The sequence below is a fragment of the Rhinoraja longicauda genome, chromosome 1 (assembly GCF_053455715.1).
Source record: "Rhinoraja longicauda isolate Sanriku21f chromosome 1, sRhiLon1.1, whole genome shotgun sequence".
NCBI classification, from domain to species: Eukaryota; Metazoa; Chordata; class Chondrichthyes; order Rajiformes; family Arhynchobatidae; genus Rhinoraja; species Rhinoraja longicauda.
In genome coordinates, this window is record NC_135953.1 from 78,853,388 (window position 1) to 78,869,505 (window position 16,118).

The 16,118-nt window shown below is 42.0% G+C and overlaps 1 protein-coding gene across 3 annotated transcripts in view; it reads right to left on the reverse strand.

Annotated features, from left to right (window-relative positions):
- slit2 (slit homolog 2 (Drosophila)) overlaps positions 1 to 16,118 on the reverse strand; it is a 392,618-nt gene that overhangs the window by 53,978 nt on the left and 322,522 nt on the right. For all 3 annotated transcript variants that reach the window (XM_078400635.1, XM_078400644.1, XM_078400653.1), the window contains exons 19-21: positions 14,858 to 15,024; positions 3,461 to 3,593; positions 440 to 508 (exon numbers count right to left, since the gene is read on the reverse strand). In XM_078400635.1, coding sequence (XP_078256761.1) covers positions 440 to 508; positions 3,461 to 3,593; positions 14,858 to 15,024 — 369 coding nt within the window. The remainder of the gene's footprint in view (positions 1 to 439; positions 509 to 3,460; positions 3,594 to 14,857; positions 15,025 to 16,118) is intronic.

The window sequence follows — 16,118 nt, forward strand, 5'->3', positions numbered from 1 at the left end:
CAAAATTAGTACTTTGATGCATTTGAAAGGTGTAGCCTCGTGTAGACAACCTCAATGTCAAAGTAAACTTTAAAATTACTGGAGAACAATATTCTGGAAGAGATTTATTGGGTAAATAGAGTGAGATTAGTCTTGTTCGTGAGGCATAAGCTTAAAGTCAGATGCTGGTCTTTTGGGAAGGAAATTAATGAACTCTTTCACCCAGAGGATGGTAGCAGAAATGTGCTACTCTCTTCCATGATAAGCAATGGACATCAGCATAATAAAATTCAATCTGAGATCATTTTACATTAGCCAAGGAATTGAATGGGTGTGGTGCCAAGGTGGGGGTGTGGTGGGCTGTGGATGAAGTTCAATGATGGTGAAATAAATGAGAGGCTCTAAATGGTTGGTGCTTGTGTTCCTTTTAAATTAAATGAGTAATAATGGAAGTACTTACATAAGTAATAAATGCTTGTAGTTGGTGAGTTCTTTCGGCACCATCACAAATTGATTTCCATCCAGGTACCTGAAACATAGAAAACTGCATGAGATCCAAGATCAAACACTAACGACGCATTACTTTTTACAATCACCCATCCACCTTTTAAAGTTAAACAAAGTACCTAAAAAAAAACTTCCATTATTGATGAACTAAGTCAGTGATCAAAGCTTGTGGTGGACTAAATCATTGGCAAAGAGGAGAAAAATGTAAAAAGTCAAACAGAAGTTTCACAGTTAGGTGACATAAAGCTCAGTGTATTGTAGAAACCAGGTTACATTAATGGAACACATTCCACAGGTTTGACCCACTGGAAGAGAACGAGTTTGACTTAGAGACAACAAAGTTTTTTTTTTTTTAATGTGTACTCTACAGCAAGACTGGATTTCAAATTTGGTTCAGTGACTGAACACAGTGGCCAGAATCCACAGGGGCAAATTATAAGGAAAATATTACATTATAAGAGTTGCACTTGCATTCCTGCCTGTCTCTTTTTGTATCTTCTCATGGTAGTCTCAAGGCCGAATGACATTATTTGCTAGCAACTCATATTCTCTATCTCTAGAAATTGAGCAGATCAGAGTATCCTTCAGGCATATACTGTAGGGGAAATTTACACAACTTACGATGTGTCCTGTGGGACCTATAGAAAGTAGCAGAATAAAAAACATAAAGCCTTTTAGTTTTCCTCCTGCAAAGGAAGAGTTTTATTTGACTGTTTTAAGCTCTAATCATCATTGCCTTTGGAAAAATGCTAATTGTTATTGTTGCTATAAAATATTTATTGATGTTGATTACAGAGGCCTGCTAATGGCCATTGACACGTTAAAAATTAATGCTGTGGATTTGTGAAGTTGCAAATCATTATTTTAAATATTAATTTCATTCACGTGTGCAACTGCTCATCGGCAATATTAGTGTAGACTTAGTTTTCAGCAAGATTGAGAAGTTGTCATGCCTATTTGCTATAAATAATGATCCTTCTGTTACCAAAAATGTGGAGACAGTGTAAAATAATAATTGTTCTACAAAGACCTTGGTGAAACTAATGGGGAGAAAAATTAAAAGTGGCAAAGGAAATATCACTCATTTTACTTGCGTGTGGTGAAACTGAAATGAAGGCAGTCATATTATATTGTTGGTTGTGCCTTGGAACAAAGCCAAGGTTGGTTTAGTATCCAGCATTTTTATCATTTCAGCAAAAAAAAAACCCTAAATTTTATTGTAAACTGTGCAATAGTTTGGAGAAAGTCTGGATGAAGCAAAATTAAAACAGAGCACTCAAAGGTTAAAATTTCACGAGAACTGCTAGAAGGAAAGAACATATCAGCACAGAAAAGTTGTGTTGCCTGGCAGATGAGACAGGACTGATGCAAAAAAAGGCACAAATTGCTGGACTAACTCAGGGAGTTGTGCAGCATCTCTGGAGAACATTGGTAGGTGATGTTTTGGGTCAGAAGACATCTTCAGACTGATTGTGGGAGAGAGGGTAGAGAAAGCTGAAAGAGTGGTGGGGCAGGACAAAGCCTGGCAGGTAATAGGTTAATACAGATGAGGGGGGGGGGGTTAATCAAGGAGGACAACTTCTCTAAAGTAGTCACATTTTGAGGAGATTTTGCAGTGGAGCAGTAAATGTAGAAACAGAGTTGGTAATGGAGCGTAAATGATAATGAGAAAATAATGTGAAAAATAAGGTGAAAAAATTATGTGAAAAAGTTATTGTGATGGTGTGTGGAAGCAGTGTGTTGGTGCTAAGAAGATGCTTTGATGACGCATGAAAGGCAGAGATGGTGTGTAAAAAGCAGCGAGACGGTGTGTAAAAATCAGTAAGGAGACCGTGTGTGTAAAAGATGGGGAAATGGTGTGTAAAGGAGGTAGAGAAATAGTTCATAAAAATAAATGCTGAGATGACGTGCAAAGGTTTGTGTGGAATTGATGTACTTAAGGTGATGTGGAGAGGTGAGCAAAATGAAGCATAGAGATGAGGATATGTTGCATAAAAAGAGGTGAGGAGATGGTATAAAAGTAGTGTGGAGACTGTGTACCGTAGGTAATGAGTAAAAGGAAGTATAAAGATGATGTGTAAATGGAAGTATGTTGGTGTGCAAGAGACAGCGCGGAGAAGGTGCTTAAAAGATAATGGGTAGCTACTTATAAAAGCTAGTGTGTAAATGGTATGTAGCCCGGGATGTGGAGATGATGTGGGGAAAAAGATGTGGAAGTGATGTATAAAAGTCAGTGTGAAGGTAGTATGTAAAATAAAATGGGGAACGGGTAGCAATGGTAATGAAAAGAGGGAGGGGGGGGGGTGTGTGAAAGGCAGAGTGGAGATCGTATAAAGAGTATACCCTGCAAGTGATGTACATGCAATGGGGGGGGGGGGGGGGTGAGAATGGAAGCTGCCAAGCTTCAGTTCTGTCACCTCAGCTCAACATTGATTTTGAGATGTAAATGTAAATTCCCTGCTTCTGCGATTAAAAAAAACAGCCGCACTGCTCCAGAGATGAAAATAGGAAGAATGTGACTACTTAAATGCAATCTAATTAATCTTTGCAATTTGTTTTCATGTTAGTTGTCTGCCAAATTAAATGCTACAGAAAGAGTAGTTAAAAGAGGACAGGGTTCATCAGAACCTACTGATGCCATTTACATTATAAGAGCTGCACTTGCATTCCTGACAGTCTCTTTGTATCTTCTCATGGTAGACTCAAGGCCAAATGCCATTACTTGCCAGCATCTCATGTTCTCTATCTTTGGAGATCGAGCAGATCAGTTAATCACAAATAAACAAAACCCTGGAATCCCCTTAACTTCAACAAAACAGCTCCTTCAGGCATTTTGGGGGAAATCTACACAATTTACAATGTGTCTTGTGGCACCTCGTAGAAAGTAACAGAAACGCTCCCTTTTAATTATCTCCCAAATCCAAAACTCTCTCAATGAAACTCTTGAAGGTACGAAGCAAGAAGGGTCACTCACAGTTCTGTAACATCCTTGGGGAGCCCCTTGGGTAAGACCCTGAGACCCTTGTTACTGCAACGAACCACAGTGTCCAGACAAGTACATTCCACAGGGCAGCGAACAAGTGGTGAACAACTATTGTCATCGTTTCCTGGATCGTGGGAGAGAAAACGATTACCATGAGCTAAAGTAAACAGTTGTTTCTCCTAAATTTTAAGGATGGTTTAAAAGAATATCAAAACACAGAGCATCATTTCATGTAACAGTTTCAAGCTGCACACATTAATTCATGTTGGAGAGTGGTAGCATTGTGCACTAAAATGAAAATTGCGCCAAGATTTAAAGAATTATACATGGAATAAGAAATATCTGGCAGTGATTACAGGCAACAATTTAATTGAGAAGTTCAGATGGTTTATATAGAGAATGCTGACTACCTGGCAGTGATTACTAAGCACCACCTTAATCTAGAAGACATAAGGAAACTGACCCCCTGGATCAGATTTATTTTATTCCTTGAAGCCAAACAGTTACCAGCTTCAGGTGATTACCCAGACCACTTGTAAATTTTTGTCTTTATTTGAAGAAAACTAAGCACTTGGAAAAAAAGTGTGACTTCAGAAAGAGGAAGCCGGGGCCCACGTGCCAGTTTTCATGGTAGCTCTACGGAGGATAGAAGTAGCAGGTTCAAATTCCTGGGCGCTAATATCTTCAAAAATCTACTCTGGGTCCAGTACGTAAATCAGATTAGTTTAGCTTATTTATTGTCACGTGTATCGAGGTACAGTGAAAAGCTTTTGTTACGTGCCAACCAGTCAACAGAAAGACAGTACATGATTGCAATCGAGCTACCCACAGTGTAAAATACATGATAAAGGGAATAACGTGAATAACATTGAGTGCAAGATAAAGCCAGTAAAGTCTGATCAAAGATAGTCCAAGGGTCTCCAGTGAGGTAGATAGTAGTTCAGGACTGCCCTCTAGTTGTTGGTAGGATGGTTCAATTGTCTGATAACAGCTGGGAAGAAGCTGTCCCTGAATCTGGAGGTGTGCTTTTTCATGAAGAAGGTACACCAGCACCTCTATTATCTTAGAAGTTTAAAGAAATCCAGAATGTCAAACAAACACCCACAGATAAACTGTAGAAAGTATCCTGACTGATTACATCGTGGCCTGGTATGGTCATTCTAACACACAGGAATGCAACAGGCTGCAGTGAGTGGTGGATGCAGCCCAATCCATCATGGGCACAGCTTTCTCCACCATTGAAAGCATCTACATGAGGTGTCGTATCAATAAGACCGCTTATATCATCAAGGATGCCCAACATCCAGACCATGCCATTCTTGCACTGTATTAGGTACAGAAACCTTAAATCCCACACAACCAGATTCCAGGACAGCTACTTTCCTACCACCAGCAGATTCTTGAACTGACTTGCTCAACCCCAATCCAACCTCAGCAACAGAAAACTATGGACAACCTCTACCACTGCCATAAACTTGTGTTTTTTGCATTAATGTCTTGTTTTTTGCAATCTTGTCTTTTTCAGTGTTTTGTACAATTTTGGTATAATTTATGTTTTGTGTGAGCCTGTGATGCTGCTGAAAGCAATATTTTTTATTGTACCTTTACCTCGTTGCACTGGTGCACATGATGATTAACTTGCCTGGACTTGGGGTAGTGGGAGCACCCATGTAGTCACAGGTAGAATACACAAACTGCACAAAGACAGCACTGGAGGTTGTGATTAAACCCGGATCTCTGGCTAGGTGATCACTGACTGGGACTTTCCCATAGAAACCTGAAGATTCACAGGTGGGGAGACTACAGTCTGACAAATGTTCAGGGCCAGTAGCAAATCCTTTGTCACCATGGTCAACATATATGTCTGAACATCATCAAAACAGTGTGTAGGAAGGAACTGCAGATGCTGGTTTAAACCGAAGATAGACACAAAAAGCTGGAGTAACTCAACGGATCAGGCAGCATCTCTGGAGAAAAGGAAAATCTGGATTCAGATCGAGAAGGGTCACGACCTGAAAGGTCACCTATTCTTTTTCATCAGAGATGCTGTCTGACCCATTGAGTTACTCCAGCTTTTTGTGTCTATCCTCAAAACAGCGTTAAGTACAGTCGTCCAGGCTTTCAGGTGAGAAGAACGAGTGGAGACATTACCGAGGGACAGTACGCAGCGACTCAACCTGACTGATCACTCCCGCCAGTCAATGTACTGCCAATGATTTCTGGTAGTATTCACAAACCTTCCCAGCAACGGCCAAGATTTAGGTCATTCACAAAATAGTGGAGCAAAGCAATGTCACCTGCTGCAAATACATCATGCTGGATGTAACAAGCCTCCTGCTGTATTCTGAAACCTGGCTCTGGCTTAACGACCAGCATGCTGCAATACATACAGGTTTGAGACGAGATGATTGTTTATTGTCACGTGTACTGAGGTACAGTGTGTCCTAACCAGTCAGTGGTAAGACAAAACAGTACATGATAGCAATCAAGCCATTCACAATGTACAGATACATGATAAAGGGAATAATGTGAATAACGCTTAGTGCAAGGTAAAGTCCAGTAAAGCCCGATCATGTCTGAGAGTGTTCACTGAGATAGATAGTAGTTCAGGACTGCTCTCTCGTTGTTGGTAGGAGGGTTCTGATGCCTAATAACAGTTGGGAAGAAACAAAGCGCGAGTTTCTTCTGCACCTTTTGTATCTTCTGTACCTTTTGCCCGATGGGAGTGGGGAGAAGAGGGAGTGGCCAGGATGCGACTGGTCCTTGATTATGCTGGTAGCTTTGCTGAGACAGCATGTCAATGGAAGGGAGGTTGGCGGATCATGCCTTGATAGGTCAGCAATTATAAACGTAAGAACCATCGATAGAGCACATGTTTCATGCAATGACTGCGTGCAGCCAAGTCCCTCACTTCAGCTGCCACAATAAAGGGTGTTTGACTCCAAACTGACCCACTTAATGGTTGCACTTTGAGTCTCCTTGCTCCAAGTGTTTCCTTCATTATTTCTAAGTCACCCATGACAATGCAGAGCAATGGTTTTACATTCCTTTGCACTCTGACCAGAAGATTTAAAAACTTTTCCACCCCTTTGACACATACTTTACTGGCCGCATCATGTTAAAATCCACATTTGCAATTTTCCACTTTTACCCCATAGGAGCCCAATCACAGAATGATTGCAGGATGGAAGGAAGCTATCTGGCCTATTGAGCGAATAAGACCATCCAGATCCGTGGAAGGTATGAAGGAGTCAGCTTCTGCTGCTACTCTTGGCAAGGTGTTCCAGACGTGCATTGCACTTGCAGTATAAATTGTGCGACTGTCTAAAATCGGATGAATGGAAACGCTCATCATCAATTATTTTATATAATCAGGTAAATAGCTCCACCAGTAATTGTGTTCTCAACTTGCTTGACTTAACGTGCTCTCATCACAAGCTGTTCTGGTGAGCCTACTACAAAGATTTCAAGGTAAACACACTTCCACTTCATTCAATCTGAATCAGTCTAAATACTCCTCAAACCAAATATATGGGATGTAGAACATAAAACAGTACGACACAGGAACAGGCTTTTCATCGCACAATATCTGTGCCAATATGATGCCAATTTTAACTCTTCCCATCTGCCTGCCTAAAGAAGGGTCTACCCAAAATGTTGCCTGACCTGCTGAGTTACTCCAGCACTTGGTGTCCTTTTGTCCATTAATCAGCATCTGAAGGCTGTCTAAATGTTACTATCACATCCTTATCCACCACTTCTCCTGGCAATGTTTCACTCCCTCATGTAACAAAAACATACCTTGTAAATCGAAGATAGACACGAAATAATGGAATAACTCAACGGCTCATGCAGCATCTCTGGAGAAAAGGAATAGGTGATGTTTTGGGTCAGAACCCTTCCTCAGAATGGCCCTGTAAATCTCCTTTAAACTTTCACCCTCTCTCGTTAAGCCCATGTCCTCTGATATTTGGCTTTACACCCTGGGAAAAAGAGACTGACCATCTCTCTATCTTAATATCTATCTTAATAAAAGCCTCTCATAATTTTATATACTTCTATCAACCTCCTCCCCAAAGAAACCAATCCTAGTTTGTCCAACCTCTCCTTGCAGCTAATATGATCTTATCCAGAAATCATGGACCATATAATTTTGCAGTAAGTATAAAGTAGACACAAGGAACCATGGATACAAATCCCCTTCCAGAGATTTTGTTGGAACCACTGAGTTACTCCAGCACTCTGTGTTATTTTTGGCAGTAAATATAACATCACTTACATTTAATCAGCTGGACAACAACAAAATTGATGTTCATTCAGGCGCAGAGTTTGAAACCCATTGACATTTTGGTGGTTCTGCCTCAACATGAGTAGAAAACATTTTCTTTCCCAGTGAAGATTGACACAAAAAGCTGGAATAACTCAGCGGGACAGGCAGCATCTCTGGAGAGAAGGAATGGGTGATGTTTCGGGTCGAGACCCTTCTTCAGACCAGACTGAAGAAGGGTCTCGACCCGAAACGTCACCCATTCCTTCTCTCCAGAGATGCTGCCTTGTCCCGCTGAGTTACTCCAGCTTTTTGGGTCTATCTTTGGTTTAAACGAGCATCTGCAGTTCCTTCCTACACACTTCTTTCCCAGTGATATGTGGTTGAAGATGCATCCTTTCCCAGGAGCGACGGAGTTTTCATGTGTGTCAGGGAACAGCTTCCATGCAGTCAATTCTGGAGCTCAGTTTACGGCACTCATGGAATAGGTCCCCATCCACCCCTCCTCCCCACTACTAGTGTACTGGGCATCAGTGAGTGCAAATCTGTGAGACAGCCTGAAGATTAAATTAGAATTGGCCCAGATCCAGCTGCACGAGCAAGTAATGTAAATACAGCAGAAGGACTGACTGCTCGAAACCCGTTTCCTGACAGAAATTCCACTTTTCCTAACTGGAGAAAGCAACGTGTTCAAACATTTGTCATTTCAAAGTGAAAATGTTACAGCTGCAGTTGGCAAAAGAATGCAAAAAGGAATTTGTAAATAGATCGGTTTCCACGAAGCAATACAAATATGGCCTGAGGCAGGAAAGTGACATTTATGTGATATCACTCAGAGCCTAATTTCCAACCATAATTGTGGGCTATACTTTCATATTTCTAAGAAGCATGCCATACATGAGACACCCAGACAGAAATGCAATGCCAGCAAACAACTTCAATTATAAACATAAATGTGAGAAACAAAGAAAAGACTTCATATATCCTACCCGCATCTATATCTCATTTGAGGCATAGACAGGATTGATTGTCATAATCATTTTCCCAAGGTGGAAATAGAAACATAGAAAACAGGTACAGGAGGAGGCCATTCGGCCCTTCGAGCCAGCACCACCATTCATTGTGATCATGGCTGATCGTCCCCAATCAATACCCTGTGCCTGCCTTCTCCCCATATCCCTTGATTCCACTAGCCCCTAGAGCTCTATCTAACTCTCTCTTAAATCCATCCAGTGATATGGTTTCACTGCCCTATGTGGCAGAGAATTCTACAAATTCATAACTCTCTGGGTGAAAAAGTTTTTTCTCACCTTTATTCTACGACTGTGGCCCCTGGTTCTGGACTCGCCCAACATTGGGAACATATTTCCTGCGTCTAGCTTGTCCAGTCCTTTTATAATATTATATGTTTCTTTAAGATCCCCTCTCATCCTTCTAAACTCCAGTGAATACAAGCCTGGTCTTTCAATCTTTCCTCATATGTCCACGCATCTGCCCACTCACTCAACCTGTCCAGGTCACCCTGCAACCTCCTAACATCCTCTTCACAGTTTACACTGCCACCCAGCTTTGTGTCATCCGCAAACTTGCTAGTGTTGCTTCTAATTCCCTCTTTGAAATCATTAATATATAATGGTAAACAGTTGCGGCCCCAACACCGAGCCTGGCGGCACTCCACATGCCTGCCATTCTGAAATTGTCAAAGATAGATAAGGTAGGATGGGCACATTTTTTTTTACATGGAAAGTGAGTGCTTCTAACTGTGCTGCCAGGGCTAGTGATGGAGGCAGATACAACTGTGGCATTTAGGAGGCCTTCGGATAGGCACATGGATATGTGGAGAAAGGAAGGATATGGATTACATGCAGGCAGAGATTGGTTTAATTAGTTTGCATGGACATTTTGGGCTGAAGGGCCTGTTCCTGTGCTGTTCTATGTTCTAAAAAAAAATGAAAGGATGGGTTAACTTGTTGTGTGGATGTTCAAGATGAAGGTCCTATACCCCAAATCTCCCGATTGTCAAACACTTTAACTCCCCTTCCCACACTGACCTTTCTGTCCTGGGCCTCCTCCATTGTCAGAGTGAGGCCAACCTCAAATTGGAGAAACGGCACCTGATATTTCACTTGATCAGCTTACAACCCAGCAGTATGAGTTTTGATTTCTCTAACTTCAAATAACCCTTGCACTCTACTCTCTCTCTCTCAATCCTTCCCCCACTCTAGTCGTATTAGTTTCACTGTCCTCCTGGTGAGTCTCATTATCTGTATAACTCATTGTCACCTAGCCCACAGCTAACAATGGACCGTTTCCTTGATCAATGTTACTTTTTTGCACATCTTTCTTTCATTTGTTTGATATTTCTCTCTGTCACCATCTCTATCTCTCGTTTCCCTTTCCCCTCTCAGTCTGAAGAAGGTTCTCGACCTGAAACATCACCTATTCCTTTTCTCCAGAGATGCTGCCTGACCTGCTAATTTACTCCAGCATTTTGTGTCTATCCCCGAAATGTTAAGGATGGATTCTCGGTTACTCTCCTCTGGCCAGTGGGTACAAGCACAGGACCTTTGTATGGGGTAAAACCTTGAGCAGCATTGATCTGTGATTTTCCAATTGGAACTCTCACAAGCACTGATCCACCGTGCTACATTGAGCAACCAGCCTACTTGTTAGCCTCTGTCATTCCTTAACCATCATTTAACACTGAGAACATGCTTGTACCAAGTCTTGGAAAGATTTATCCATTTGGTCCCAACAGTCTCCTCTTTGTCCACAACCTTCTGTTTTTCTTTCCCTTTTAAATATATAGCTTCAATTCTCTCCCGAAATGACCACAGAATCAGCTTCTACCATCCTTTCAGGGAGTGCATTTCAAATCATAACAGCTTCCTGACTAAACTAAAAAAACTCACCTTGCCCTTCAGTCTTTTATCAATTATTTTAAATCTGTGTCCTCTGGTTACCAACCCTCTGGACAGTGTAAACAGCTTCAGCATGTTGAACATTTGAACTTTGAGCATTTGAAGTACTTTCTGCATTTGTTTCACTTAAAAACATTCAGAGCTCCTTCTTACCATCTTTAATGTAAACTCTCCATTAGTCCCACATTTAGGTTGCATGCATTACAGGAAAGGGCATTACATGAAAGGAGCATTGTCTGCAAGACATGTTTTCATTACTTCTGCTCTGGACCTCTCAAATTAGTATTGATGTAATAATCATAGTATGTTAGAGGCTCTTGCTCTGCAGAGGAAGGGTTGTCTGTAGGTATCTTCAAGTCACTGCCAATCTTTTCCCATCCAAGTGGCCTGCTGTGATATCTTTCCAAACAGGAGACGTGACAAAATAGTTCCAATGGTAAGTGAGTTTTAAGTAAAGAAAGAGCTGTAGTGTGGCAGAGCAGGTTTTAAACTTAGGAGCAGCCGAAAGTTATTCCGGCAGTGCAGCTGGGAAGATTGGGGTGAAGAATGACTATTGTAGTTAAGTAATTATTTTGACACTTGCTATTTAAAATGATTGTTGATTTAGAGTCACTAGAGCTGATGGATGTGCTGCAGGCAATAAGACCAATCAAACTTTGCAGGTGGATCATGAAGCAAGTTCTTGGGATTTAAGTAGGAAAGGTGGCACAGTCATGAGGTCATAAGTGATAGGAGCAGAATGAGGTCATCCAGCCCATCAAGTCAACTCCGCCATTCAATCATGGCTGATCTATCTCTCCCTCTTAACCCCATTCTCCTGCCTTCTCCCTATAACCCCTGACACCAATACTGATCAGGAACCTATCTATCTCTGCCATAAAAATATCCATTGATGGCCTCCACAGCGTTCTGTAGCAAATAATTCCACTTCCACCAGTGGTGCAGCTGATTGACCTGTTGCCTCACAATGCTAGGGACCTGGGTTAAGTTCTGACCTCAGGTTTTATCTGTGTGTTTGCATGCTTTTCCTATGACCGTGAGAGTTCCTGAAAGCTCTGGTTCCTTCCCACATCCCAAAGATGCATGGGTTGTAGTTTAATTGGCCTCTGTAAAATGGCCCATAAAGCAGATGAGAAATTGGGATAACATAGAACTAGTGTGAACGGGTGATCGATGGTTGACGGGCAAGGACTCTGTGGGCCAAAGGGCCTGTTTCCATGCTGTTTCTCCAAACAATAAGCATCTAATCAAAAGGATCAATGGTCATTTTATAAGCAATTGAAAGCACAGTAGTAACGTGTAAAGATACGTTTGAAGAAGGGTCTCAACCCGAAACATCTCCTTTCCATGTTCTCCAGAGATGCTGCCTGATCTGCTGAGTTACTCCAGCACTTTGTGTCTTTTGTGAGTAAGTGTAAAAGGCAGTGTTGCAGTTCACAATGTGAATGTGCAAGCAAAATGTATATTTGGACAGTTCAGCACCTTTCAACAACAGGTAGCATTTGATTCTGAAAAAGACGGTGGGGCGATTAGATACAGTGGACTGTGCCAGTCTGGCTGGTACTCCCTGGTTGAGTGAGCTCTGCCTGCTCCCAGATGGTCGGTTATGTAGAGCAGAGTTTGCTCGAGCAAAAGAAAATGGGAAAGGAGAACAAATAATTGCAAATGAACCTCTGTGGTTGAATCTAGCGTCAAGCTGGCTGGTTTAGTACAAGCCAGCAGACTCAAGGGCAAACAGCAATTAGGAATTCATTGAAGGGAAAACCAGCCAAAATACCTAATTAAACAGTGGCTACTGTCAAATGTGTGTAATAGAAACAGATGGTCAATGATGGTCTCCAGCCTCCCTTGATGAAGCCATGCGTTTCTGCCCATCTCACATTAGTGCTCCTAAAAACACATGCCCAGTAATGGAAACAAGCACTTTGGAATTAGTCATCCGCGCCCCAGATGCATTTGAGTCACATGCACTTTGTGCAAGTCGATTCTCTCTTGCCCTCGGTGCAAACACCATTATCATGTTCTCCCGAGGGAAGGCTGTGGCACACTGTCAAAGAGCAGTCAGTCACAAGCTGCATCTAATGTTTTATTCACGCCACTAAATTAATGCAGGTCGATGTTTAAGGTAAGCTTTGCAGGAAATCACAACACTAAAAATGCATATCGACGTTCAAGGGGAGCGTGTGTTAGGAAACACGGGTGCGAATAAATAATAATACAGCTCCACAGCTTGCCAACAGACATTGCACTCCACATGAGGCGCTCACATGCACTATGAGCTACCTGCAGCAGCACTAAACTCTCAGTTCTTAGTGTTGTTGACATATACATGGAGAGAGGGACTCTGCTCACCTCAAATGGTAATTCCACCAGTTGCACTGTTTATCTTTTCACACTATGAATCAGTGTTCACACTTCAAAAGGATTTATGTGCAAGCTGAAAGAAGTAACTACATTTCCAAAAAAAACAGCTGAGGTACGTGCAGCTCGGATTATGAACTGCAATGTAAAAAGCTGTTGTGCACTAAACTTTGAAGACTGGTGTAGTCTCAACATCTGGCGAACCAGAGAGGGGCTCATTGCATTGCCGTCAGCTCGAATGAGGTCCCCATTGTCAAGCTGAGTTCCATTACCATAAACCATTCAGGTCAGACTGGATTGTGGGAACTGCCCCTCGCCAGCAGTATTCTCAGCATTGAGAATGGCAATGCTTGTCTTTTACTTGCCCCACATTGCTGTTGCTGAGCTCCTAATGGAGGTCAGCAGTCAGCCAACCTGTTGAACTGCACAGAACACCACAGCACAGGTACAAGCCCTTGGGTCCACAATATTTGTGCCGAACATGATGCCGTTAAACTGAGTTCCAGGCCTCCACCAATCTCTGTGTGAAAAAACTTGCCCTGCACATATCCATTAAACATTAGCTCTCTCACCATATAGCTATGTCCTCTGGTGTTGGCCATTTCCATCCTGGGAACAAGGTTCTGACTGTCTACCCTACCTATGCCTCTCATCATTTAATAATTTAATATATTGTCTCCCCTCAACCTCCAATGCCAAGAAAGCCATCCAATCTATCCAACCTTCCCTATAGTTGAAACTCTCTAATCTAGGCAGCATTCTAGTAAACCTCCTCTACACCCTCTCCAAAGCCTCCTCTACACCCTCTCCAAAGCCTCCACATCCTTCCTGTGATGGGGGCAACCAGAACTGAACACAACATGCAGGGAATGTCAGAGCATGCTGAAGACCACATCACCAAACATTTTTGGACTGGGTGCTGTTATGTACAGAAAGCTGAGGGGGAGAACACATTGAGGGGTTTGGAGTTTCTATTAACATTGTTTCCATTTCACAAAGAAAAATTATCTTGTAGCTCAAAAGTTTTCCTGAGTATTATGGCCAAATCCAATCGGGGAATATAAAACTAAAAGCATCCTAAAATAGTCTGCAAAATATCAATTGTCAAGTGAATTTTCTGCTAAAGGTTTTCCAAGCAGTCGATTGAACACAAACTGGCATTTCCTTCCTTGCGTTCCACCTTTGGTTTAGTTTAGTTTAATTTAGTTTAGTTTATGGTGGTTTGCGGCACAGTGGCGCAGCAGTAGGGTTGCTGCCTTACAGCAACAGAGACCCAGGTTAGACCCTAACTATGGGTGCTTGTACGTTTTCCCAGTGACCTGCATGGGTTTTCTCTGGGATCTCCAGTTTTCTCACACACTCCAAAGACATACAGGTTTGTAGGATTTAATTGGCTTGGTATAGTTGTAAATTGTCCCTAGTGTGTGTACGATAGCATTAGAGTGTGGAGATCGCTGGTCGAAGCGGACTCGTTGGGCCGAATGGCCTGTTTCCACACTCCAACTCTAAACTAAACTGAACATAAACTGGCATTTCCTTCCTTTTGTTCGTCCTTTGGTGTTTTCACAATGTACTATGCAACTTAGCTACGGGGAAGTTGCTAATCCGACCATAACCATGCAATGATAACCATAACAGAGACACTTAATTTTCTGAACCGAAAACCCCGTTAATTATTGGCATCCATGGCCGTGACTGCTGCTGGCCTGTGGGTCAAATGAACCGGACAATTGTGGTCAGTTTCTTGCATGTAACTCGTTACCTCCTGATTCACATGCAGTCAAACATTTCGATAGATTAAACAAGGTCAAAGAAAAAGAGTAGGTCCAAGATGCTTACCATCGTCACATGTGAAGTCCTGGATTGCTACATCTTGTATAGGAATTTCCTTCAAGAAATAGGGCTTTTGGCAGCGAGGGTTCCCAGTCACAATGCGCCTCTTTCTCAACCACTCTCCCAACCAGGCCAGGTAACAGTTGCAGGTAAAAGGATTCGCCAGAAGGTTTCTAGGCAGAACAGGAAGGATTATAAATTGAGAAAAAGTTAAGTTGTGAAACACCATAAATTCAACAACATAAGAAATACTTCATTGTAAAAGTTGGTCTTCATCATATCCCATGCTTCAGCTTAAAATATCATTTACATTGCAGCAGAAGCTGTCAGCTCAGTAAGTTTATTTGAAAGAGTATGCATGGCATAGCTGACCCAAAGTCTCCGAGGATAGATCAATACAACTATCTGAAGTACCGTCAAATATCAGTGGGCATGTGAGTAATAAATCCCATCAGATTTGAATGACCAGAATAATTTGCACCTCAACATTGTTTGGTGCCATGACAGTCTGGGCATGTAAGATAATACCGTCCAAACACACCATGGGTTACGACACAAATGGATATATCTCGATGAGTGGGACTGCTTACATTAACTTCCACTGCACCACAGATAATGAGATCCATACCTTTCCTTTTGCATTAACAAGTCAAGGCACACAGATCAAGATGAGACGAGTAATGCCAAAAACTGTTGAAGGCATGATCAATCAGAAACCAGTGATTAAGTGACACTAAACTGGGGTTTAAAGGCTTACAGATTGCTGACAGAACAGAAAATTAATGGGAGCAAGATTTCCTTTTTTATATAGTGTAGGAAAAAATGGATCGGCTGTGGAAAAAGAAGCATGGGTTTCAGCACAGTGATCATCCAGAGGGGCTGAAGCAGATATCCAATACTGTCTTCAGAGTTCAGAAGAAACAAGACATGAAAATTCACTTAACAGAAATTAGATCCATTAGGGGCCGCAACTGCTTACTATATATATTAATGATTTGGAAGAGGGAATTAGAAGCAACACTAGCAAGTTTGCGGATGACATAAAGCTGGGTGGCAGTGTAAACTGTGAAGAGGATGTTAGGAGGTTGCAGGGTGACCTGGACAGGTTGAGTGAGTGGGCAAATGCGTGGCAGATGCAGTATAATATAGATAAATGTGAGGTTATCCACTTTGGTGGCAGAAACAAGGAGGCAGATTATTATCTCAATGGAGTTAGGTTAGGTAAGGGGGAGGTGCAGCGAGACCTGGGTGTCCTTGTACACCAGTC